Source organism: Haliotis cracherodii, unplaced genomic scaffold, assembly GCF_022045235.1.
Source record: "Haliotis cracherodii isolate W230 unplaced genomic scaffold, xgHalCrac1.p SCAF_17, whole genome shotgun sequence".
NCBI lineage: Eukaryota > Metazoa > Mollusca > Gastropoda > Lepetellida > Haliotidae > Haliotis > Haliotis cracherodii.
The window spans coordinates 16,067,850-16,095,128 of record NW_027266272.1 but is presented as its reverse complement, the minus strand read 5'-3'; the positions used below and the strand labels follow the sequence as shown (position 1 = coordinate 16,095,128).

Sequence of the window (27,279 nt, the reverse complement as noted above, 5' to 3'; positions counted from 1 at the left end):
ACTAAATGTTGTTTAACGCGGTAATCAGCAATATTCGGCAAAATAACCGAGTCAAAATCAGGTAAACCAGTGACTGAAAGAATGAGCAACGTCCTAAGCCATGAAGACCACTGTCCGTCGGACCACCTTGAAAAAACACCAACTCTGCATTCACTAAATCCGATGTATCAGAAAACAAGGGAAAGAAGAGTGTATTTCACTGTATTATATCTCACCATATTTACCTACTGTTTTGTTTGTCTGTGATGCCAAACAGTGCTCGCATTATTTCATCTTTCCAAAATCATAAGAAATGTCTACTAAGATCCGAGTCCATTGTATGTTTCCTACTATATCTTATGCATGTGTTTATGACTCACTAGATTGTTACAGTGGTGATACCAGGTATTTGCGAGAAATTGAGCCTATTCTGCTCCACCGGTGTCACTCGTCACAAACACATGCAAGGGCAAGTCAATTGTTCATGGGAGTACAAGGCAAAATAGGGAATGTCATCGGATATAATTTTTGTCGCTAATGCAACTCCAAAAGGAAAATTTCAGTGCTGTTTGTACCACAAGGACTCCCTCGCTAAGCCTTCTTCATTATCAAATACTTATTAACTGACGGGGGCTCCGCACAGTAAACAATGGATCCAAACTCACCTGAACTTTCCCGCCGTGGCCGGACCTTTCATCTGGCTACGTCCAGCCATAAATCACAATGTCAACTATATTTGACTGTGGGTGCGAACGACTCTCAATCGTCAGGGGTACAACATGGCGCTGAGAGTCTGTATTTGCAAAGCTCTCCTTGTCGAGGTGAAGCAGACCTTTTGTTATGTCGGAGTCTTGTTAGAATGATTGAAATCAAATTGCTTTTATATATTACTTTTTTTTAAACGGCTGCAACTGGAATGGCTTATTGTGTTTAACGATTGAGTGCAATGGTATATTAGCTTTGGCAATGGTATTGTGAATAGTCGCGCGTGATGAATTGATTGCATGGAGGTGGGCCGTAGGGTAACCTGCAAACAACATTTTGATAAAAGATTTTTTTTTTTTTAAAATGGATGAAATTGTATTTTTCGCCTTCGTTGACATACATTTCTTGGAGCGATAGAACAAAGAAAGGTCGGGAATTAAGTGCACACTGTATTTCTTGCTACGTGCGAGTCCATGTGAACACGTAACAATATTATAAATAGAAATTTACAGACAAAACTTTCTCTTTTCGCTTTTCTGCTTAATCCGAGTTTTTTGTCGTACAAAACGCCAGAACCGGCGATGTAAATGTAAATCACTGGATTGTCTGGTCCAGACTCGATTATTTACAGACCGAATATTGCTGAGTGTGGCGTTTAACAACAAACAAACAAACAGATCTAGGTTTGTTAGCATCATACCCGTGCTCGTGAGTTTAACCGAAGTGGTAAACGTCTGAGACCTGCATCACTTCGGGCTTTCCTCCCGCCGTGATATACTTGGAATAATGTTCAAAGCGGCGTTAAACCAAACTCACTCACACACTCACTTTACTCTCAAACAATACATAGTTCTCTTGTTTTGACTAACATATCCTAACAGGTCCGCTGTTTCCTAGAGTCAGTGTATTGTTTAGGAGTCTATGTACAGTAAACTACGTTTATAACGAACACGCTTATAACGAACTGACCGATATAACGAACTTATTTCTTAGACCAGGCCATTTGCTGTATACATGCTTATAACGAACTACGGTTATTACGAACTAAAATTAGTGTCCCTTTTGAGTTCGTTTTAACCGCAATTAACTGTATAAAGAGTAGGTAACTCTAAATATTTGTCTGTTATTAATACTTTCGGTTTGAACGAATACTACGTATTTGCTGGTGGCTGTAATGATTTAGTAACCTCTATCGAAACTCTCTATAGTTCAGGATATTATCGATGTGAATTAACTATCGACATTATATTGACGCCGATACATTAACACTGGCCTAATTAATCCTTCTTTTAGGAATGTACATTCACGTTACATAAAGCAGGCACGCCCAACACTAATTACAGAATCATTATGTTTGAAAAAAACAAAATGAACATGCTTAAGTACATAATTAATATATCATATAAAAATACATTGTTACCTGCATCATAAGGAAGTATTTACGGAGTTTGACAGTGTCTTTAGAGTGAGTGAGTGAGTATGGTTTAACGCCGCTTTTAGCAATATTCCAGGAATATCACGGCTTCACACATTGTACGCATGTCGGGAATCGAACCCGGGTCTTCGGCGTGACGAGCGAACGCTTTAACCACTTGGCTACCCGACTGCCCCAAGTGTCTTTAGAGGTTGCTGTAGTATTCACAAACTATGAATATATCTCACGCATATGACCACATAGATAGCGTAAACAGTACGGCGATGTGATAGTCTAGTAGTTAAAGCGTACGGTCGTAACGCCGAAGGCCAGGGTTCGAATCCTAACGTGGGTACTATTTCTGATGTCCCCCTCCGTGATCTTGTTCGAATATTGCTAAAAGCGGCGTAAAGATATACTTACCGATTCTATACTGCAGATATATGCAGATAAGTTGTTTTCAAAAGCGCGTTTAAAGTAATCATTCAGTGGTCAATGCAAATGGTTAATAATAACAAAATGAAGCAAGCATTTTTTCGTTATTGATGGAACACGTGTTTTCTAAACAGAATCTTAACTGGTGTTCATAACACTAGTGTCATGTGGAGAACGGGACTTCCACTGTGACATATTGAGATCACGTGTTACATTAGGTCTTCCAGACTTCGGGTATCTCTCGATGTTTTCCTTTAAAGTACGTTACATTGTTACAGTTTCTGCGTAACCATTTGTTGTTTTATTCGATACTCTGATGACAACAATGTATTCAACGCATTCCTTCTTTGTTTTTCAAGCCAATAGTGAGATTTCTTATTTTCAAAAAAGGTATTGATAGATTGACCGAGACTGAACTTCGAGATACCCGATTTCGACATAATGATTTTATATATGATTGAACGAGGTATATCGAGGTAAAGGTCTCAGGAAACGTCCTTCAACAGAAACATATCGAAAAACACAATAAACAAAATTGAACTGTATGCGGTAGACGTTCGCTCCATAGGTGCAGAGTTTCATCATACACGATCTGACCAGGTGGTGCACGTCACAGATGCAACTGGTTTATGTGATGTTTTACCTATGACGTTTGTTCTCTAATTGTATCATATGAACCCACGTTGGTCTGAGTTATGAGGATTCAACAGGAGACTGGATGGGTGAGTGAGTGAGAAGTACTTTGTTATAACACGGCGTGTCAGCTTGATGTTCACGAAAGCCCACAGTCATGCCGTTGTGCCATGTTGGTGACATCCGTGATTACAGGGCGCACGGGTGGCCCAGTCGTCTAAGGCGCCGCGATTCGCTGTGCAGAGTTGCGTCCCTTCGGCACGCCAGAAACCTATGATTGCGGGTTCGAATTCCCGTTCCCACCGATTATGTTTCTAGGTTTGTCAGCACCATACCCGTGTTCGTGGGTTTCACCGAAGTGGTAAACGTCTGAGACCTGCATCACTTCGGGCTTTCCTCCCACATTATATGCCGTGATATAACTGGAATACTTTTAAAAGCGGCGTTAAACCCAACTCACTCACTCCATCCTTACGTGTTACTATTAGAAAACGTCAATCTTGAGGCTACGCAGCTCATGCACGAACAGACATGTACATGTATATGTATTAAATGGACAAGAGAATATAGTGAGTGAGTATGGGTTTACGCCGCTATTAGCATTATTCCAGCAATATCACGGCGGGGGACACTAGAAATGGGCTTCACACATTGTACCCATGTCGGCGTGACGGGCGAACGCTTTGACCACTTGGCTACCCGACTGCCCCGCGAGAATATAGTAATATATACTAGTAACATATTTTATTCTACGATCACCTCACCTAACATAACACAAACACAGTGCTAAGACGATGTTTCTTTTTATGGGTTTATGTCAGTGGTTGGATGCCACCGTCAACAGAAATAAAGAGTGCCTAAACGTAAAACAACCCGATTAATCTTATATATAGATGATGTTCTTATACGTCGAGTCTGGATCAGACAAACAAGTGATTAATATTATTAGCAATGCCCAACGCCGTCAAGGTTCATTAACACACAAGCAGCCAAGTCACCGAGCCTGACCACCCTATCCATTAAGGCGCTAATTACCACCCGCAGATGTTCCTGGATAGCCTCCGTGGTTTAGTGGTAGAGCGAAATTTCCGGGATCGATCCCCGGCCGCGTCCTATCAAAAGACGTTAAATATGGTACCTGTTGTTACCCTGTGGGGTATTCATGTTCAAACTGTGGCGTGGTATTTTAATGGGCTGGAACTTAGTCAGCATTAGTCCGGACAAATACAAGCAGCCACACACACACACACACACACACACACACACACACAAACACACGCGCGCGCGCGCGTCGCTATATAAGTGCGATAATCTTGCTCGCGACGTTAAACCCCATTTCACCTCACCACCTCACAGATGTTCCTGAGGACCAATTCTAACCTGGAATTCCTACAGGGTACAGACAAGACAAAATACGTATTAGAAAAATAGTATTTACTGTCGAAAAAACAAGAAACATATTTATTTTAAAAATCTCTGTCTTCTGTCGTTTCTAATTCGACGGATTGCGCAGATATTTCTTATGATTATGGAAATGTTTTTGTCTTATTTATTAAAATTATAATAATTTACATTGGGGTGATTCCGTGAACCAAGTACACCAAGACGTTGAAATTAAGAACGGTTCTTCTTGAAAGTTCAGAAATTCACCCCAAAGTGTACCCAATTGTACTGTGTAGGTGTGAGGCTGTCGTGTGGTCGGTCTTGTCTACGAAATGTCCGGGTATGTGTTTTTGTCTAATTTATTATAATGATAATAATTTACATTGGGTTGATTCCATGAACCAAGTACACCAAGACGTTGAAATTAAGAACGGTTCTTCTTGAACGTTCAGAAATTCACCCCAAAGTGTACCCAATTGTACTGTGTAGGTGTGAGGCTGTCGTGTGGTCGGTCTTGTCTACGAAATGTCCGGGTATGTCCCGCTGGACAGAAGTCAGGCAGTGCACTAACAGATTAATAATCATATAGTCAACACAGCCCGTTACCCACAGTGCGGACAGAAGGACAACATATGACATGAAACTACGTACAATATTAAGAGGCCATGAAGACCAGTTAATGAAATATTAGCAGATAACATTTTAATTGACAAATGCATACATTCACATTCTATCTTATCTCATGTGTATGTTTATTAATGTAAGGGATTTAAGGAGACGATTGATTTATCTTAAATAAAACGTCTTCACTTCACAAAGTCATACTTCATCTGTCATTTGATTATTGTGTGCAAAATATTGATAAGAAAGTATGAATGCCTCCCAGGGCTGATATAATGTTATCTAAATTAAGTTAATATTGTAGATAACAAACTGCTGAAGCAAGCACATATCAACCGAAAAGTATACGTGAAATCCTTATTTACGCAAATCGACAAAAACTTATAATCAATAGTTATATTTATCAAAATTAAAATTAGAACTGACGGTCAATAATAAATGTACTTTTTAATTGTAAACTATTTTCAAAAGGTTTTACCTCGTAGACTAAAATGTTATCTGGAGGCTTTACTTGGAAACTGAGCAATGCCGCATGACGCCAGACAGCTGATCGCTGATTGGTCGTTCCATGCCAGTACTTACTGTATATAAGTTTGAGTATTCTAAAGGTAACTCCACACGCGCTTGGGCGCAAATTGTCTCACGTTTTAGGCAGGTCTTTCATAGTTCGACATCAACAGAGACACAGCCAAAGGAATTTCGCAGCTGAAACAGTGAGCTTTTGGAAATGGCACCAGGTGCCTCTCTCAAGACCCTGTGTCTTGGCGTTCTGCTTTTCTCGGCCATCCAGTAAGTTCATATTATTATGTCATCAAAGATTGGGAGGTTATATTTTATAAACAACATATTTCTTGCTATTTACTTCAGAAAACACTTTCATATTTGTATCCGCTATTTGATACAGGTTTATGTATTTTTTCAGAATATATGTTGTACTTAAGTCCTCCCACACGTTTCTCGCTTCATGCCATTTATCAAAGAAATATATAACACCAAGTTCAATAAGCGTCAGCTACGTTTTAGAAACTGCTATTTTCATGAACCATATTCTCTCAAAAATGTTCTTTGGCTATGGATTAACTGATTTTATCAAAAACTGACATGAAATAGAATATTTCTCTTTTGACGTCAGGCTTCGACATGGTACGGTATACAAAATGTTGATTAATCAAGTTATCGAAATGTATATCACAATGAAAGTTTGATAAGCTATGGAATTCTTTAAATCCACGGTCATAAAAAGTAAAATAATGCTTTATTACGTGAGAAAAATGTACCTGCAGAACTATAATTTCAAGTTTCGGTTTTAGTCTGGTTTCTAGTTTTCTAGCTATAATGTAAGGATCAGTGATAATGTTGTGCTGTGTGCGGAAGTATGAGAGACTTAAATCATCATTATAAACTTCAATTTGTTAACATAATCTTTCGTATTTTCATAAAAATAAAAAATGTATGTGCAGCAAACATTAATTTGCGAGATTAATTGAAATTTATTTTGAATTGATATTAGCCTCAATCGCATAATTTAAGTATACCCGTTACTGAAAAAGATCTCGACATAACAAATGACAAATTACTTGTTACTGGTTACAATGCGAAAATATTTAAATTTTACATATAAAGTAGTACGCAAGTGTAAATGTTTTACGGTTTACGAAGAATGAAGCGTCTGTTTTCATTATGGATTTCATACAAACAATTATACGATAGTCAAAATGGAGTTTTTCTGGATTAGATTTTGAACGTTTTTGTTTGGATTATAGATAAGGAATACGTTTCAATTCTCGTTTTTCTTTTCAATTGTATTTAAAAAAATATAGAATACCTTTTATCTCTGTGAAATGCTCTTGATTGGATAAAATGGTGAATAGGATTTTCAAGTATCCAAGAAGCCAAGCAATCCCTATTGCCATCTCTCTGTGCATTGTAAGGTATGCGCGAAACCGTCAATTATCTGTAGTTAGTTCAATCAGGCACTCACTGCGTGTGATAAGCCAAGCGCAGGGGGAGGGTGGTGGTTGGAGGGTGGCCATGTCATTATATGCAGTTTACATGCGGACGACTGTCGCGTCGGACCACTTTCTGTTGTCTTATGGTATTAAATATGACTCGTACTTTCATCACAAGTAATATACCACAACTGACTTCAACTGTTGACAAGACAATTCCATCTTGAAATGTTGATTTTAGCCTCACAACAAAAGACTTATCGTAAAACAAAATACCAAAAATATAATTATTACTATTTCTTTATCTCCAAACTGTTGTCATGGAAGGAAGTAACTTTCAGTCGCTCTTTTCAGATAACCTGTTTTTACTCACAAAGGTATCCTAGATTTTATTACGCATTTGGATGATTGTCCTGTTGGTGTAAACTTGCCTTAAGCTGCAGTGAATTTGTTTGGGAGTTTGCGAATCACATGGTTGTTTTATCGTGTGTTTCAAGTCAGACACCATGTTTGCTGTGGTTAATGAATAGCCACTAAAGAGTAAATTGGAATTTGAAAAGGTTAAATGAGATTGCGTGAATCGTTTATGCATTTTACAAGCAATGTGTGAGGGTGTTTAAGTGGCTAATGTGTCAATACTGCATACACTGCAGCGATGCCTGTGGAGAACTCCATCAGAAACATAGTTTCATAAATGCAGATAAACAGTTGCTTTTAATGATAACACCCTTCCCGAAAATGAAATCCCGCAGGGTTGATCCTGAAGTTTTATGACTTATCAGCAAGCTTTTTCTTTCCTACTGATAATGTTTGAACACTCAAGACAATCTTTATCAAGTTTTTTCAACCTGTTTACAGAGCCGCCAGAGTCAAGCGTCAAGGTAAGTTGTAATATTGTATACACCTGAATTATGCATTTGTCGGTGAGACGCCGCAAATCTGTGTGAAGAGTTACGTGCCGTTGACGTGACAGGAAATTATGATCGTGGGTTCGAATCCACCTTTCACTCTGATACTATTTCCAGGTTTGTCACCATCAAATCCGTGGGTTTCCACACAAGTGGGAAACCTCTAAGACCTGCATCACTTCAGATCTTCCTCCCAAATCGGGGCGGTCGGGTAGCCTTGTGGTTAAAGCGTTCGCTCGTCACGCCGAAGACCCGGGTTCGATTCCCGACATGGGTACAATGTGTGAAGCCCATTTCTGGTTTCCCCCGCCGTGATATTGCTGGAATATTGCTAAAAGCGGCGTAAAACCATACTTACTCACTCACTCACTCCTCCCACATCAAGTTTATATGCCGTGATGTAACTGAAATATTATTCAAAGCGGCCATTTGTTTTGGTTGTTTGCTTTGTTTTTTAACGCCGCACTCAGCAATATTCCAGCTATATGACGGCGGTCTGTAAATAATCGAATCTGGACCAGACAATCCAGTGATTAACATCATGAGCATCGATCCAAATTGGGATCGATGACATGCATCAACCAAGTCAGCGAGCCTGACCACCCGATCCCGTTAGTCGCCTCTTTGTAATACACTTCGACATGTTTTGACGTTTTGTGACCAAGCAGGGCGAACATACCATTTCGTGTGGCACAGAAAACAAACTGAGAATTGTTTGCTATGCAATCTTTCACCACTTCATAGAGCATGTGCGGCGTTAAATGTAAATATTACCATGTGCGCATTTACATACTGATTTAGGAAATGACTAATCAATGCACTTTGACATACAAGGGAACAGTACCGTTAATGGATTGGTTCTAGGACAGGTTTAAGTATGTGAAATAAAAAGATGTTAACTTCTGTTATGCACACATGACTAATATGTCTATTATGACTAATATGCACACAGTATTGGTAGTCGGAAGTTAGGTGAACGTCGCGTCCAAGATCATTGCACTTATTCAGCGGCGTGCATAGACGTGTGTGGGTGTGTGTTTCGCTGCTTGTACTAGTCCGATACTAATGTCGATTTTAATGTGCTAGCCGCCTAAGATAAGAGGTCGCAGTTAAACATGAATACCCAACTCAGACATAGTTTACTGACTCTGAGCCCAGCAGGCAGGGTAAGGGTCTTGTGGTATGACGCGGCCGGTGATCGAACCCCGGACATTCTGCTCTCCGGATGGACGCTCTACCACAGAGGCGGTCATAGGTAGTCTGAAGATCCAGTACATGGCGTTGTCAAGACAGGTTTCCTCAACCAACAAGACGGAGGGGAATACTTACATGCACGAGTAAACATGTAATAGTTTAAGCTGTAAATGTTACGTTTTAGATTCATAAACACTTTCGTATTGGTCGAACAAATAAATGGCTATATTGCCTTACATACAACTGACACCCTTTGGATTACAGAAAAGAAACATGTCTCTTTCCTCATGAGGTAACTAAAATGTGTGACTGTTGTTGCGGTGTAAAACAACATGTAGTTACTTACTATGTTACAGTGGGACGGTGTGTGACACGGCGCACCGTGTCACGAACAATCGTAACCTCTACACGTGTAACAGTTTTGTATGTTCCTGTCTCGTCTATTTCAGCGGTAGGTAACTCTGCCTGTCAACCTTTACCTGCCCCCAACAACGGAAAGATCAACTGTGCCAGCAGCCCCGATGGATTTGACTTGTAAGTAGAGGTCCTAGGCTGGGATGCACACAATGGCGCTAATGTAACCAACACATCCCATTTTAATTTGGAAATCCATTTGTCCATACACTCTCGGTCGCTGTGACCAGACTCGGACAAAGGTATTTACAAAATTGAAAATGCTAGTTTCATGAGTATGTACTAAGGATGAAAAAATCAAAATGTATAAAAAAAATTACTCCGGACCGAGCTGTCGTTGTTGTATACCCGTAATCTGAGCGACAAACAACTACCATCTTTTCACGTCTTTTAGTATGACAAAGTCGGGATTGAACCACCGACCTTCCGATTTACAGGCAGACGCTCTATCCAATTGACCACGATGGTAGTTGTACCTTCATGATCGAGTCACTCTCTGACGACTGTCTTGTGAACTAGTGAAGATAATGTCGTAGCTGATAGACTACCATCATGCTTTTATGACTGACGAGTCGCCTGTAAATGATGGCCTGCATCAGCCCTGAGATAATGGAGATTACTCAACTCCTATTAATGACGGTTCGCCCCGATTATGTTTCTAGGTTTGTCAGCACCATATACGTGCTCGTGGGTTTCACCGAAGTGGTAAACGTCTGAGACCTGCATCATTTCGGGCTTGCCTCCCACATTAAGCTGACACGCCGTGTTATAACTGGAATAATGTTAAAAGCGGCTTTAAAACTAACGAACTCACTCCTATTAATGAGAAATGGAAATATGATTTATCTGTTCAAAAATAAAAGAGACGAAAACTCTTCAATAATCATAAGAAATCTCCACTGAAAGCAGAGTCCATTGTACGAGTCCGACTATATCATAAGCATGTGCTTATCAATTACTTTCAACCAGTGACGGTACCAGGTGATAATAACTAACCAGTAATCAGATAGTGTTTATCCTTGACCTTTGATAGGATGTTTTGGAGAAAGGCTTTAGGTAAGAGGCTTTAAAGCGATGCTAAACCACAGTGTTGATTTCCACAGTGTCTGCACTGCTACCTGCAACACAGGATTCCAGTTCAAGACAAACGAGGCTTCTGTAGAAAGATCATGTGACAACTTCGACGGAAACTGGTTTGACGGGAAGGATGTCCCCGAGTGTCAGCGTGAGTATCATGGCCCTTAGAAAACCATAATCGACAGAATGTCGAAAGGAGACTGATTAAACGTTAGAACCGTAGAACATACGCTCTTTCTGATCAGCCTCGTGAAGACACGGGTTAGACTAGATTCCAGTGATCTATATTTTTCGTATATAACTCTGACAGAATTGGATCTTCTGGTCAGGCACGGTGACTTGACGTTCATCGTATACCGACGGCGTTGATTCTGTAATAAAGTTATGTGAAGTCTTTCATTCCATTACAGCTGTGTGCTCACCGGGGTGTCTGAACGGTGGATCGTGCAAGGAACCTAATAAGTGCGCATGCATAGACGGATGGCGAGGCACACACTGCCAGCACCGTAAGTTACTATAACTATCTTCCATTTGTTCTAAATTAAAATACAATATAATTATAAGGCATATCCCTACAATGTTCTGCTGGACGGGGAGGACTTAACAATTGTAAAATTGTATCAGTTTATAGTAATTATATTTGAAGTTCATTAATTGTTGGTCTAATGCCAGATAAGAGTTATAAATGGCGGTAAAGACAATAATTTACAACTCCTCCAAGTTAACATCGTGGGACTAATGCGTTCCTTCAGATGCCAGTCTCTGCGTGAAGCCCGCTGGTCCCATGTTCGGCAGCATCCAGTGCAAGGCCGACAGTACCGCTACTGTCTGCACTGTGGGATGTGCACCCACCTTCAAGTTCAAGACGCCCCCTGCCGCCGAGTACAGGTGCACTGCTGATGGCACATGGAGTCCCCCGAAGGAGAGCATCCCAGATTGTGTGCAAGGTGGGTAGTGATGTTGCAGTGTAGAGCACATGTGATAGTGAGTGGTTATTTTCAGCTGGAGCTAAACTAAAGAGCGATCAAAAACTTATTCATGGATGCAATACTCTGCAGCGGGGCTAAGTCCAATTGACTGTTATCACAGAGTTAGAAATGGGCCCCATCTGGATCATTGCTCATAATATTAATCACTGGATCATCGAATCCAGACACGATTATGTACAGGCCGTCGTCAAAAAGTCAACAAAAAACAAATGAAATATGTGCGTTTGCCTTTCAGAACAAGTTGTTGCCCCATCTGTCCAGCCAACTGGCAGCTTAAGTAAGTACACACTGACAGTTAAATGTTAATAAGAAGGGTTCAGTGCTGCTGTCATATATCTGTAATGGCAAGTTTTATCAAATTTCGGGCTAGAACAGATCCCCAGAAGCTTACATTGTACGCTTGTCGTTAGAGGAGACGAAACGGGATTGGTGGCCATGCTTCTAGTCACTGGGTTATCCGGTGAGGATTATGTTTTTGGGATATTGCTGACTAAGGGTATAAAAAGCATTCACTTACTCACTTCATGTTACAGTCCACCCCGAGATCAACGGTGACGCCACCTGCGTTGCATGGGGCCAGGATCACTACAGGACATTCGACAACAAGATGTACACATTCCAGGGCAACTGCCACTACCTCCTCGCTAAGGACTGTGCCTTCAACACCTTTGACATCCACGTCATCAACGACGGGAACTGCACGGTCGGAAAACAATGCAAGAGGGAACTTGACATCTATATGGGTGCAACGAAAATCAGTTTGCGTCAAGGTGCTGATGGACCCGAGGTCACGTGGAATGATGCCCCTGTGAGTGTATTGTGTATCTCTTGTGTAAAACACGTTCATTCTTGTACAGCTTTTGGGGAGTTCAATCTATCACAGTAACCTTCATGGTCATTGAAAAAGCCAGTTCTACTGATAGTCATTGTAAACACCTAGGTGATTTGGTAAGCTATGCATTTACCAGTTATGGCAAATCTCTTGGCGATTGATAGCCCAACGTGTAGTGCCAGTCAGGCGAATCCACCAAACAAATTTGTAAATTCAAAACAAAACTGTGATGAAAAATGTACTACAGGACCACTTAATGGATCAGTGATGACCCCAGATATTTGCGAAATGGATAAGCATATTCTGTTCTACCGGTAGCACCCGTCATTATATAGATGCATGTATCTCGACAGGTGAAAGTCCCCGGCGCACATGACGGTGTTGTGTATGAACTGGTCGGCTCCTATATCACCATCAAAAGTGGACTTGGCTTCAAGGTCAAATGGGACGGGAAGGAGTCCATCTTCGTTCAGGTAGCGGATGATCTGAAGGGCAAGACGTGTGGTCTGTGTGGCCGTTACGATGGTGACCCCAACAACGACTTCGAGACAGACGCCGGCAAAGTTGTCACATCTGCTGCTAGTTTCGCCACAAGCTGGAAGAAGGAACTTCTTGATGGATGTAAGTGAGATCAATCAAAATTGGCCAAATACTCATTACGAGATGCATTAAAGCTGGCCAGATACCCTTTACGAGAGGATGGTTTTGGTGATATCTATAAATGTTGAGCAGAAAGGCAAAATATTCTTCAAAACCTGTTGAAGAGCTACATAAAATTGAACTTGAAACGTTTGAGGTTATTTTGTATAAGTATTTAAACAGTAATGAAACAAGATGGTGACACAATGTAGAACCAAGCCCGCTCACTCATTAACTTGGTGTTTTCTTGCAACCGTTGCAGCCTCATGCCCCGACGTCTCCCAGCACGGCGTGTGCAAGATGGACACTCCCCAAAACAGCCAGAAGGCCCTCAAGGCATCCTCTATCTGCCAGCAGCTGATGACAGATGGCTCCTTCGCCGCCTGCCATGCTGTGAGTATTGTCCATCTTTACATGCTGCCAACCCCTCCATAGATAAAGTACACTTTTACAAGTACTGCAGCCATGTTGCGGGTACTATACATACACAGATGCTGTCCATACCATCTCCATAGATATGTTATACTTGTGCAAGTATTGCAGCCATGCTGCGAGAAGTGTCTATCATTGACATGCATTAAGTACACTTGTACATGTATTTCAGCCAGAATCCATCTCTTTGTGGGTCACGGGTGGTTTAGTAGTCCCAGGATTCACTAGGATTCCCTCTGAGTGTTCTTCTGGGTAAGTCAACACCTTGGTAAGCGCATTAGGCCTGCATCACTTCGTCTCAAATTGTTATTTTCATATATATCTTTGTTCTTTAGGTTGTGGATGTGAACCCCTACATCGAGGCTTGCAAGACCGACTGTTGCAATGGTGACGCCAACAGCTGCATGTGCAACACCTTCGAGGCCTACTCAAGGGAATGCATGTCAAAGAAGGTCAAACTCTCCTGGAGAAAGCCAGACAGATGCCGTGAGTAGTGCATAATGGTGTAAGGGAGATAACTCTTCTAACTTTGTGTTGCGGCATGTGGTCCTGGTTACAGCACGCAAGTTGGGCTCCAGTCCTCTTCCACACTTAAACTCATGTTATATGTGGTGTTTCAGGAATTACTTTGTTCAGTGTATGCTTCTGTTCTTCCAACATTGAATGGGTAGCATGAGATGGAAATGTGAACTTAGTCAAGTCCTATAAGTTTGTAAAATCCCAAGGGAGTTGAGAATGAAATTCGGTTGCAAGTAAATCGATAAATAATGCTGATATGAAATTTGGTATTTGTACCGTGTTAATGCTACAGATTCGCTTACGTCCTAACAAGTTTCCCTGGTCAACATTGTTAAAAGGTCTTTGACATTAATCAGCATTATATCAGAGGTACAGAGTCAGCCTTCACTTTCACAAGTACGTTTGAGATTGTGTTTCCAAATATGCGTCTTTCCTTCAAATAGCTGTGGTGTGTCAGCGAAACCTGATCTTCAAGGAATGTGGTAGCCCCTGTCAGAAGAGGTGTCAGGACACCAGTGCCACCTGCAATGAAGACGCATGTGTTGACGGCTGCTTCTGTCCCGACAGTACCGTCCTCCACAACGGCGAGTGCATCCCTGCCGACACCTGCCCCTGTGAGAACAATGGTCATGAGTTCAACCATGGAGCCACCATCCCCAGGGACTGCAACACATGGTACAGTACATCTCACAAATAAGTGTACATGATGAAATTGAATGCGAGTTGATTTGCTAGCCAGGAGGTTTAGTGGTCTCACTCGTTTGTCATTTATGAACAGTTCTTTTATGATTGATTATTCCACCAAAAAAACATATACCAAGGATGAAACTGTCCCATATAGGCACAGTTGCCTAACCATTATCTGATTTCTTAGTTTGAAATGCCAACTCGCCACATTTATTTTCATTGGTTCTTGATGGTTATACTTAAGGGGTCCACAAAGTGGCAAACGTTTATTGTCTGATTCATTGTATGCCTTCACTGTATACTGTTCAAAACGGGGTTCACAACAAACTCACATACCTCATCGTTTACTTCAGCACATGCTATGGTGGCAAGTGGAACTGTACTTCCAAGAAATGTGAAGCTACCTGTTCTGCCACTGGAGATCCTCACTACATGACGTTCGATGGTTTCCGCTACAACTTCATGGGTACCTGCAGCTACTACCTCATCTACGACCCAAACTTCGACATCATCGTTGACAACATTAAATGTGGACACGGCGAGGCATCATGCACGAAATCTGTCACCCTTGATGTCAACGGAATGAACATCAAGCTTGACCACAACCACCAGCTCTTTGTGAATGGGAAGGAAATCACCAAACTTCCATACAAGGCTCAGGGAATCAAGATCTTTATGGTGTCTTCTCTCTTCATGCAGGTGAGTCGAACATTGGCGTCTCATCTTTGGCACGATACTTCGCTGTGGATTGTTAAATGTTTTGATGAATTTTGGGGCGCATCACTGATTAGTTACCAACACATATTTAAGAGGTAATCAATGCCTACATATAATAAATATTTCAGTCACTGCCACTTAAGTCAATAGCAATCTCATTAAAATCAGACCTAAGTTCTCACTGCCGCTAAACAAAGATCTGAGGACATGCCATTACGGGTCACGTCAGAACGACCTTTCATCCGACGAATCAAAGCCTCGCTTACCAGATCATGAAAGTGACAGTCGGAATGTGGTTTCTAATCATGCAACCTCGAAAACGTTAACATGTGGTATTCCGAACGACAGTTACGGCCCGTACGACTGGTTCCGTCAAAATTATCGTCTATCTCTTGCTTCCGTGGGATTATCATTTGAACGGAGGAGGCGTTGCACAGTACGTGGGAAGCACTTCTATACAATCTCAACCATATATTAGACTTTCCGGAATGTTCGTTTGTTCAGTTTTCAAAAGTTTAATCGAGAACTGTGTCAACTTATTTTTCAAGCGTAGTCTAAAATACAAGTCGCCAGGTTAAAACGAGTGCCGTAAAGCTCGAGAAAGCTACTTTCTAATTGGCTGATGTCGACTTCTTGTTAGACATTTCAGTGGTCGGTCAAAGTTCGTGAAAGGTCGTTCTGACGTGGCACGTAATATGATGTTCTTAGATCTTTGTTTAGCGGCAGCGAAAACTTAGGTCTGATTTTAATGAGATTGAGTCAATAGGGACCATGATGCTTTTTCAATTTCTCTGGAGTGAGTGAGTGGTTTTACGCTGCTGTTAGCAATATTCAATCAATAATGGGATTCACACATTGTACCCATGTTGGGAATCGAACCCTTGTCTTCAGCATGATGAGCGAACGCTTTTACCACTAGGCTACCCGACCGCCCCTCATTTCTCTTGAACTGTACAATGTCAGTCGTAGGCTACAGAAAACCTCATGATAAAATAAATCAAGTGATATTTGACATGGGTCTGACGAGGTTGTCCATCACATCCATATCTAAACGGTAATATATCGCCTAATAAGGATATTCAAATAATTCTATGACACACCAACCTCATAGGCTCGTAAATCTAATAAATAAGTGAAAAAACGTATTGGAGAAACCGTAGTTGATCTTTATTTCTAGGCTGAGCTTGACAATGGCATCAAGATACTCTGGGACGGCCGTACTCGTGCCTACATCACCGCCCCTCCATCCTTCATGAAGAAGACCAAGGGTCTCTGCGGCTACTTTGACGGCAACCAGAACAATGACTTCCTCACAAAGGAAGGCGACATAGAGACCAATGTCAACGCCTTTGGTAACCGCTGGAAGACTGAGGCCACGTGTCGTGACATGCCTACGACCCCCCAGGCCCACCCCTGTGACCTGAACGCTCAGAGGAAAGCCAAGGCTGTGACTGAATGCCAGAAGCTTAAGAGTGACACGTTCAAGGGTCAGTATAGTAATGATATTCAAGAGTCAGTTTGTCAATGATATTCAAAGGTTCATATCATACTTTCAGGGTCAGTGTGGCAGTGAAATTTAAGGGTGAACATGTTCGGTAACACCTTTAAAGTGATTGCCAGACAGGTCGGTGGCTTTCATACAATATGTTTCGTTCATCTTCCAGAATGTCATGATGTTGTGGATGTCGACCAGTTCTATGACGATTGTTTGTATGACACATGTGCTTGCACCGATAACCTCAAAGACTGCATGTGCCCCAACTTCGGCGAATACGCCGACACCTGTGCTTCTAAGGGCATCAAGATCAACTGGCGTTCTGAAATTACTGAGTGTGGTGAGTTGAGACATAGTACAACATCTTTGCTGCAAGCCTCCTCCTTATTCCATCCAGACTCAGAAATCACCTTGTCGTGAATGTCAATATTCCAACGTTCATTTGCAGTGTTTAGATTTTTTGTTTAATTGTCTACTCTCAATGCCTCAATGTTTACTCATAATGTTTCCATGTTCTTAAGCAATGTCGCAATGTGCACTACCAATGTTTCAATGTACACCACCAATGGTCCAGTACTCACAATATGTGCTCAATAATCACCAGCACTGGTGTGTACCGGCGGTCAGGAGTATCAAGTCTGTGGCAGCCCCTGCGCCAGAACCTGCCGAAACATTGCCGAGAACGAGGCTTGTCAGGAGAGATGCGTGGAAGGATGCAACTGTCCCGCAGGCGAGTCGCTGAACAACGATGGCGAGTGTGTCAGCATTACACAGTGTCCTTGCATTTTTGACGAGAGGGAATATGCTGCTGGATACACCACCATCAAGGGAGACGAACTCTGGTAAACATTCATTCCGCATTAACCCAATATCAAGAGTGCAGGCACTGTAAACTGCACCTGATGAGCTCTTTCCTGTGTGTCAATACTACATTGCAAAATGCGTCTCTATAACAGGCACACAGTGGTACTGAATTAGCAAATTTTCATGTAGATGATTTTTTTTGTATATATACAACAGACCAGTGTGTCTAACCTTTATTTATGCATATCCGACTGAATGATATACGGTGATGGAAAGAATTGTACATTTTAATTCTAACTTAATTAACCTTTTGCGTTTTGTGTACGACTCTTCTCAATGGGCAAGGGAGGGTAAGGTTTCATGTCGCTTTTAACAATATTCAAGCAAAGATCGTGGCGGGGACACCGAAACTTGGCATCACAAATTGCACACACGTGCTGAATCAAACTGGGGGCTCCGCCATAACTACATGGACTTTCCCGAAGTTTATTGCCTCTAACATAAAACATGGCTATTTACAGTGAATGCGTTGGCGCCAAATGGCACTGTCAGAACCTTCACGGCAAAGACGGATCCACACCCCTGCCAACCACAAAGCCTATCCAGTCTCTCTGTGAGGAGAACAAAGAGTACACAACCTGCGTCTCTGCATGCCCCGTCACATGCGACAACGTGCACGACCCACCCACGTGCACCACGAGCAACTGTGAGCCTGGCTGTGTATGTAAACCAGGGTTTGTAAAGGAGGGTGACCGATGTGTGGAGTCCCACCAGTGCCCATGTCACCATGGAGGGAAGGCTTACTTCGAGAACGATAAGATCGTAATGGACTGTAATGAATGGTTGGTACATTTCACCATCATCAGATTTGTTATATAAGATAATCATATTTGCTTCTAATGCCTTCAATAAAACATAAACATGTACAAATGAACATTGAGTTCCAACAATAAATCAATGTTACCATTAACATTTGGAATTTTGTGTTGGAAGACTGAGCAATATTGTCATCCAATCAAGACTCTTATGTAAGAGAAAAATTAAATTATTCAAATGGCATTAATGTGAAATCATGTATGAATGAAATAATGTTTGTATTCTTGATATGGGATATCTACTTCAGATGCTGTTTTAGTAAATCGGTTCTTTATGTTAAAGAAATAATATTGAGGCTTTTGCACTATGCTGTCTGTTCTCAGCACATGCAAGAGTCGCAAGTGGGAATGTGAGACGAAGGACTGTCCCGCCATCTGCAGCACATACGGTGACTCCCATTACAGGACCTTTGACGGGAAGCCATTTGAGTTCCAAGGTAACTGCGACTATGTCCTTGCCAAATCTACAGATACCAATGGCGTCAAGTTTCTGATCACCACCGAGAACATCCCTTGTGGCACCAGTGGTGTAACTTGCACCAAAGCAATAGAGTTTTCTGTGGGCGAGCCTGGCTCTGCTGACTTCTACCGCCTTGATCTTGTTCGTGGTAAACCAGTCACGACCGAGCCGGGGTCACCTTTCGACATCAAGGACGTTGGCAACTTTATCTACATTAACACCACATTTGGAATCTCCATGCAGTGGGACAAAGGAACAACCCTTTACATCAGGCTCAGCACACCACACAGGAATAAGGTAAATGCAGGTTTATTGGCTAACACTTGGTATCGTCACTGAGTTTCATTGATCTATTCCTATGGTTTTCAAGGTTATTTTTGCCTTTTAAGACCAATTGAATGCGTTGATGTATTATACTTATTGATATTGATAAACGTTGTTGGCCATATGAACACATCCAAATGTCATGGCATATGCTTGTTGTTAGTTGCACTGTGCTGTTCCATTCTCAGTTTGTCAGCATCATAGCTGACGAGCCGTGATACACCTGACCTAATATATAACCTAACTCACGAACTCGTTTCATCTTGCCAGGTTGTTGGTCTATGTGGTAACTTCAATGGAGATCAAAAGGATGACTTCCAAATGCCCCAAGGAGGTCCTCCCGCCGTCAAGGCCACAACTTTTGGCGACTCCTGGAAGGTCCATGACTACTGCGCACCCTCAACTGTCATCACTGACACTTGTGAGGCAGCTCCTCACCGCAAACCGTGGGCCCAGAAGAAATGTGGCATCATGCAGTCTGACCTGTTTGAGCCCTGTCACCATGTCGTAGCCTACCAGGCTTACATGGACAAATGCATATTTGATGCCTGTGCTTGTGACCTAGGAGGCGACTGTGAATGTCTCTGTACTGCTATTGCCGCTTATGCCCATGAATGCGCTGTCAAAGGAGTGCCCATCAGATGGAGGAGCAATGAACTTTGTGGTATGTATTTGATGGTTATCTCTACCGCAAAATAAACCTCATCTACCCGCTTAGGTCATTCAGGGACATGACATCAGGGGGCCACAGTAGTATTGGTCACCTGTGAAAACCAAGTTTCAACTGTGTACAACATTTATGTTGTCCCTCGCCGAGATATGATGGGAATAGTGCTGCTATGAAACTCACTCACTATATTTCATTCTGCTCCTCTTCCAGCCATTGAATGCACCGACTGCTTCACCTACAACCCCTGCATTTCTACCTGCCCAAAGAAGACTTGCGACAACCGACTTGTGTATGACCAACTGACACGGGACTGCAAGCAGGACCTGTGTTTCGAGGGTTGTGATGCCCAGGCCTGCCTCCCAGGACAGGTGTACGACAGTAACGTCTCACCAATGAAGTGCATCCCAGAGCCTTTCTGTAACACCACAGCCTGTGTTCTTAACGGAAGAGCGTACAGACAGGGAGAGAGGATCACCGATGAGACCATTTGTAGATCTGAGTGTGAGATCTGGTGAGCGAGCAGTTCTCTTCCCCTGGGTCTTTTACACACTACGAGGAAAGCGCTACAACTGAAAGAGCCTTATGACAGAAAAGATACACATTTAATCGGCGTTCCTAAAGCCCACATGACATTTAAAGCATGGGCTATATATCCACAATCCACACATCATCGGACAATAATGTAACCAACAGCTCATTTATGAATATTGATAAATTATGATATATTTTAAGTTATATAGGACACATACAAGGCTCTTAAAGCGTTAATGATTTATTTTGAATCTGAATGTGAAATGGTTTTAATGGACATCATAAAGCCAATACACTAAAAGGGAAGTTTCATACCCAACTTCTGATCTCGTCTTATTTTGATATATGCTGTCGCTGTTGACGGGTTACTTATAAGTAAAGGGGGCACTGGGGATTGTTAAAGAGTTGCAATTAAATGATACAAGTTTTGTCCCAGGCGTGCTTTGATCCTACAATGTAGTATGGATAGAATCCCAGATTCACCCTGATTTAAACACCATACCTGTCATGATATGTTACAGCAAAGTGATAAAACATATCATACCTGCATCACTTCAGGTACCCCTTTCATTAAGCTGAAAAGATGTAGTGTAATGGAAGTATTGTTCAAAGCTGCGTCCATCACACTCAAGAAAGATTACACAAGCATACACACACACCCATACACATACATTACTAAGTTATAAACATGTATTTAGTATACAATGACATCTAACTGTTTGGTTTGTATTCCACAGTACTTGTACCAATGGGGAACTGAAGAGAATGGGCTACTGCACGGGAAGTACACCATTTGTCTCAACCCCTTCTGCCATACCTACGGCTCAACCAACAGTTTCCCCAACTATACACACAGTTTCCTCAGAAACCGCAACGCCCTATGCAACTACAGCAATACCCCCTGCCTGTCTGAGTACTGGTTGGACCTCCTGGATGAGTTCCTCTGTGCCTACACCAGCCAATATCGGAGACATTGAGACCATCAGTGGTCTCAGGAAGTCATATTCCTTCTGTGACCATTCTATGATGAGTGCCATTGACTGTCGCGTTGTTGGCCAGAACACCAAAGCCGAAATGTCTGGCCAGAAGGTCACATGCAATCTGCGAGAGGGACTTAAATGCTACCATAAAGACCAGCCCAGTGGACTCTGCCTCGACTTTGAAGTTCGATATTACTGTGACTGTAAGTAATCACTTCTAAGCTGTCATACATTTTTTTTAATTAGCCGTTTCTGTGAGCGTTCTTATATACATAATATATATATTATAATATTGTTTTTAAATTGTGGTTAGAAGGTAATAAGTCCAAAATAATTTCAGGTTCAGCAGCGCCATCTGCCAGTCCAGTGCTTCCAGGACAAAGTGGTAAGCCTACAGCTACTCCAAGTGCAGGACAGAGTGGTGTACCCACGTCTAGCCCAGGACTTCCAGGACAAAGTGGTCAGCCAACAGCCAGCCCAAGTGCAGGACAGAGTGGTCTGCCAACAGCCAGTCCAAGCGCCGGTCAGAGTGGTGTACCCACGTCTAGCCCAGGACTTCCAGGACAAAGTGGTCAGCCAACAGCCAGCCCAAGTGCAGGACAGAGTGGTCTGCCAACAGCCAGTCCAAGCGCCGGTCAGAGTGGTGTACCCACGTCGAGCCCAGGACTTCCAGGACAAAGTGGTCAGCCAACGGCCAGCCCAAGTGCAGGACAGAGTGGTCTGCCAACAGCCAGTCCAAGCGCCGGTCAGAGTGGTGTACCCACGTCCAGCCCAGGACTTCAAGGGCAAAGTGGTCAGCCAACAGCCAGCCCAAGTGCAGGACAGAGTGGTCTACCAACAGCTACGCCAGGACTTCCAGGCCAGAGTGGTCTTCCCACAGCAAGTCCAAGCGCCGGTCAGAGTGGTGTACCCACGTCCAGCCCAGTACTTCCAGGACAAAGTGGTCTGCCAACAGCAAGTCCAATTCCTGGAGAGAGTGGTGTACCCACGTCCAGCCCAGGACTTCAAGGGCAAAGTGGTCAGCCAACAGCCAGCCCAAGTGCAGGACAGAGTGGTCTGCCAACAGCTACACCAGGACTTCCAGGCCAGAGTGGTCTTCCCACAGCAAGTCCAAGCGCCGGTCAGAGTGGTGTACCCACGTCCAGCCCAGTACTTCCAGGACAAAGTGGTCTGCCAACAGCAAGTCCAATTCCTGGAGAGAGTGGTGTACCCACGTCCAGCCCAGGACTTCAAGGGCAAAGTGGTCAGCCAACAGCCAGCCCAAGTGCAGGACAGAGTGGTCTGCCAACAGCTACACCAGGACTTCCAGGCCAGAGTGGTCTTCCCACAGCAAGTCCAAGCGCCGGTCAGAGTGGTGTACCCACGTCCAGCCCAGTACTTCCAGGACAAAGTGGTCTGCCAACAGCCAGCCCAAGTGCAGGACAGAGTGGTCTGCCAACAGCCAGTCCAAGCGCCGGTCAGAGTGGTGTACCCACGTCCAGCCCAGTACTTCCAGGACAAAGTGGTAAGCCAACAGCTACTCCAAGTGCAGGACAGAGTGGTCAACCAACGGCGAGTCCGAATGTAGGGCAGAGCGGTCTTCCCACCAGCAGTGTAATGACAAAAGTTCCTTACAGTTGTACTGAAGGCTGGTCATCCTGGATGAACATTGATCGACCTACCATCAGCCACAGCTTTGAATTTGAAGGAGAGGGGGATCATGAAGACCTTGATGCACTTAGATATTACTACAGCTTCTGTTCTCAACCATCCAGTGTACAGTGCAGGAGCGCCACTACCGGCCAAATGTACCACATGACAGCTGATGTAGGAACAGAATGCAACATCAAGCAGGGCTTCTCATGTGCTAACAACAAACAAGCTGCAGGCATATGTGATGACTATGAAATCAGCGTTTTCTGTGACTGTGGCCGTAAGTGTCAATTGAACCATTATCTAGATAAAGTGCATCTATTGATATCATTCCTAATCTTATATAATGGACTGAGGTAGTTACAATGTTTGATTTACACGTCACAAATCTTATTTAAGCAACTCAAAGTTTCAATCCTGTTTCAGAAAATCCAACTGCAGTACCAACCGCTAAGCCAACACTCGCCCCAGGGTATACAACTCCTAAACCTGGACAGCCTTTTGAGTCGATTCCGTCGTGTATGTGGACACAGTGGATGAATTCCTTTGAGAAGAAACCAGGGACTGATGGTGACTTTGAAACAATGAGCAGCCTACGCCTGAAATATCCATTCTGTGCCCAGCCAGTAGCCATACAATGTAGAGTGAAACCCACATCTGAAAATCCAAAGGAAATATCATATGAAAAATCTGGAGGAATGGGTGTTTCCTGCAACTTGAACAGAGGTCTTGTATGTGTAGATTCCATGCAACCTAATGGAAAGAAATGTTTGGATTATGAAGTGAGGGTATACTGTACAGATGCTTGTCCGTCCACTGTTGCCCCAGAGGGAACACCTACCGCTGAACCTCCTAAGAGTGAAACAGGGTTCCCAACAGCCAGTCCAGGTCTTCCAAGACAAAGCGGTCAGCCCACAGCCAGCCCAAGTGCTGGACAGAGTGGTCAGCCAACAGCCAGTCCAGGTGTTACAGGAAAGAGTGGTCTTCCAACAGCCAGTCCAAGTGTAGGACAAAGTGGTCTTCCCACAGCCAGTCCAGGTGTTACAGGCGGAAAGAGCGGTCAACCAACAGCCAGCCCAAGTGCAGGACAGAGTGGTCTTCCAACAGTCAGTCCAGGTGTTACAGGACAAAGTGGTCCTCCAACAGCAAGTCCAAGTGCAGGACAGAGTGGTCTTCCCACAGCCAGCCCAAGTGCAGGACAGGGTGGTCTTCCAACAGCCAGTCCAGGTGTTACAGGAAAGAGCGGTCAACCAACAGCCAGCCCAAGTGCAGGACAGAGTGGTCTTCCAACAGTCAGTCCAGGTGTTACAGGACAAAGTGGGCAACCAACAGCCAGCCCAAATGCAGGACAGGGTGGTCTCCCCACAGCCAGTCCATCCGGTATACAAGGAGGCACCCCAACTGCCTCTCTGCAGATTTGTAAAGAGGGGTGGACAGGATGGATCAACTCTGATAAACCTACAGTTGGCAATGGCGATGTTGAAACTGTCAGTGGAATTGCGGGGTATCCAAAAACATGCATGAAGGTTCTTTCAGCTGAATGTAGAGTTGCCGAAACTAAAGCTGACTATAGATCTACTGGACAGCAGGTTAACTGTGATAGCACCGGGCTTGAATGTATCAACGGAGAAAATCAACAATGTGCAGATTATGAAGTTCGATTCTATTGTTTCTGTAAGTATAATCTTTATTGACCATGATATATGTATATGAATAGTGTATCAATTCGCACGAATGCTTACAATATTCATAGAGGTATAAACACATAGTGACTACATTATAACAAAGAAGATGTGCAACTTTATTTGATAAATTCGGCATGTGATTTATTAACACGCTATGAACATCGAGGATTATGGTCATTCATGCTAATCATATATCATATTCATGCTACGCATACGTTATACATTAATTTCAACTGATAATGTCTACAACCGGTTGGAACTGCGAACAGATTCCGTCCACAGTAACCATTGCTTGTCGTAAGAGTCTATAATAGGAACGTCATGATATGACTGGAATACTGTTAAAAACAACGTTAAACTCACCCACTCACTCTATAATGCCATCTTGTTGCAAGTCTCTCTTAACCTTGGCTGACTTCGTGAATTGTTGATTATGCTTTATGTCAATGACTTGCCAGATCCAGATATAGCTGGAATGTTGCTGAGTACGGCGTAAAACAACATAGACTTCACACTTAACATATCTATCTGCAGGTGGAGAAGAGACAACTCCAGGTGAAGTGCCTTTGGTTACTCCAACTGCACGCCCCTCCGTATCCCCAGTAGCAGGAATCAGTGGACAGCCAGAGACCATTGTCTGCAACCATGGCTGGACATCCATGATGAATGAGGCACGCCCTGGAGATTCAGATGGGGGAGACCTGGAGACCATTGACAAGCTGAGAAAGTCAAACAAGTTCTGTGATGAGAGCAATATCATCTCTATAGAGTGTGTTGTTGCTGGAACCAATACAGGTCATGAAATGACAGGGCAGCAGGTAACATGTGACAAACAGGCTGGTCTCCTCTGCTTCAACAGCAAACAGTCCAATGGCCAGTGTCTGGATTATGCAGTCCGATTCTTCTGTGACTGTGCTCAATGTAAGATATCTGTGTTTTGTGAAATGCTGTTAACGTTTTAGTTAACCGGTATTAACCTATTCAGCATCGTATCTTCTTTGAAAGTCAAGATAATGTTGTTTATCTTAATGCTCGTAATGTAATGCTGAGTATGTTTTAATGTTTCAGCCACACCCTACAACCCCGTGGTCACTACATATGCTGTATACACTGGCTCCAATGAGGTGACACCATCTCTTATTCCATCAGCTAAACCGAGTGTCAGCCCAGTAGTTCAGATTACATCTGCTCCACCAAGCATTGACCATAGCGGAATGCCAACTGCAAGTCCTATACCAGGACAGAGTGGTAGCCCATCAGCACAGCCACCAACAGGGCCAGGTGGTCAGCCAACAGCCAGCCCAGTTGTCACAGGAATGAGCGGTCTTCCCACAGCCAGTCCAAGTGCAGGTCAGAGTGGTGTGCCCACGTCTAGCCCAGGTATTCCAGGACAAAGTGGTCAGCCTACAGGCAGCCCAATTCCTGGAAAGAGTGGTCTTCCAACAGCCAGTCCAAGTGTAGGACAAAGTGGTCTTCCCACAGCCAGTCCAGGTGTTACAGGCGGAAAGAGCGGTCAACCAACAGCCAGCCCAAGTGCAGGACAGAGTGGTCTTCCAACAGTCAGTCCAGGTGTTACAGGACAAAGTGGTCAGCCCACAGCCAGCCCAAGTGCAGGACAGAGTGGTCAGCCCACAGCCAGCCCAGGTGTAACAGGAATGAGCGGTCTTCCCACAGCCAGTCCAAGTGCAGGACAGAGTGGTGTTCCCACGTCTAGCCCAGGTATTCCAGGAAAAAGTGGTCAGCCAACAGCCAGCCCAATTCCTGGAAAAAGTGGTCAACCAACAGCCAGCCCAGGTGCCGGGCAGAGTGGTCTTCCAACTGCCAGCCCAGGTGTTACAGGACAGAGCGGTCAACCAACAGCCAGTCCAAGTGCAGGGCAGGGTGGTCAACCAACAGCCAGCCCAGGTGTAACAGGATTCAGCGGTCTTCCCACGGCCAGTCCAAGTGCAGGACAGAGTTATAAGCCAACTGCCCAACCTCAAGTAGTAACAACTTGTGCATCATATTGGTCTCAGTGGTTCAACCGTGACAAGCCTTCAACAGGTGGAGGGGACCATGAGCATGTTTCACACGAGGATTTGAACAATACATTTGCATTCTGCTCTGGTGGGGAGATTACCGACATCCAATGTTTCGGACTTGGCACACAAGCCTATTCATTCTCCACTGGAGAGGTCACACAATGTGATCTGAAGAAGGGATTCACGTGCCTCAACGCCGAAAATGCACCACTAAACTGCCAAGACTACCAAATTAGATACTTCTGTCAAGTCTGTGGTAAGCATCAGTTGTTTCC

General features: G+C 43.4%; 1 protein-coding gene across 1 annotated transcript in view; it reads left to right on the top strand.

Moving 5' to 3' along the window:
• Positions 1 to 5,813: 5,813 nt before the first annotated feature.
• LOC139464918 (mucin-5AC-like) overlaps positions 5,814 to 27,279 on the top strand; it is a 49,439-nt gene continuing 27,973 nt past the window's right edge. Inside the window, exons 1-25 of the mRNA XM_071246518.1 lie at positions 5,814 to 5,959; positions 7,978 to 8,000; positions 9,671 to 9,755; positions 10,739 to 10,860; positions 11,123 to 11,218; positions 11,465 to 11,659; positions 11,937 to 11,978; positions 12,235 to 12,509; positions 12,887 to 13,154; positions 13,435 to 13,565; positions 13,940 to 14,090; positions 14,567 to 14,798; positions 15,164 to 15,509; positions 16,705 to 17,014; positions 17,192 to 17,362; positions 17,627 to 17,864; positions 18,348 to 18,668; positions 19,026 to 19,458; positions 19,756 to 20,149; positions 20,366 to 20,666; positions 21,424 to 21,869; positions 22,007 to 23,578; positions 23,725 to 24,972; positions 25,518 to 25,904; positions 26,052 to 27,260. Coding sequence (XP_071102619.1) covers positions 5,898 to 5,959; positions 7,978 to 8,000; positions 9,671 to 9,755; positions 10,739 to 10,860; positions 11,123 to 11,218; positions 11,465 to 11,659; positions 11,937 to 11,978; positions 12,235 to 12,509; positions 12,887 to 13,154; positions 13,435 to 13,565; positions 13,940 to 14,090; positions 14,567 to 14,798; positions 15,164 to 15,509; positions 16,705 to 17,014; positions 17,192 to 17,362; positions 17,627 to 17,864; positions 18,348 to 18,668; positions 19,026 to 19,458; positions 19,756 to 20,149; positions 20,366 to 20,666; positions 21,424 to 21,869; positions 22,007 to 23,578; positions 23,725 to 24,972; positions 25,518 to 25,904; positions 26,052 to 27,260 — 9,058 coding nt within the window. The 5' untranslated portion in view covers positions 5,814 to 5,897. The remainder of the gene's footprint in view (positions 5,960 to 7,977; positions 8,001 to 9,670; positions 9,756 to 10,738; positions 10,861 to 11,122; positions 11,219 to 11,464; positions 11,660 to 11,936; positions 11,979 to 12,234; positions 12,510 to 12,886; positions 13,155 to 13,434; positions 13,566 to 13,939; positions 14,091 to 14,566; positions 14,799 to 15,163; positions 15,510 to 16,704; positions 17,015 to 17,191; positions 17,363 to 17,626; positions 17,865 to 18,347; positions 18,669 to 19,025; positions 19,459 to 19,755; positions 20,150 to 20,365; positions 20,667 to 21,423; positions 21,870 to 22,006; positions 23,579 to 23,724; positions 24,973 to 25,517; positions 25,905 to 26,051; positions 27,261 to 27,279) is intronic.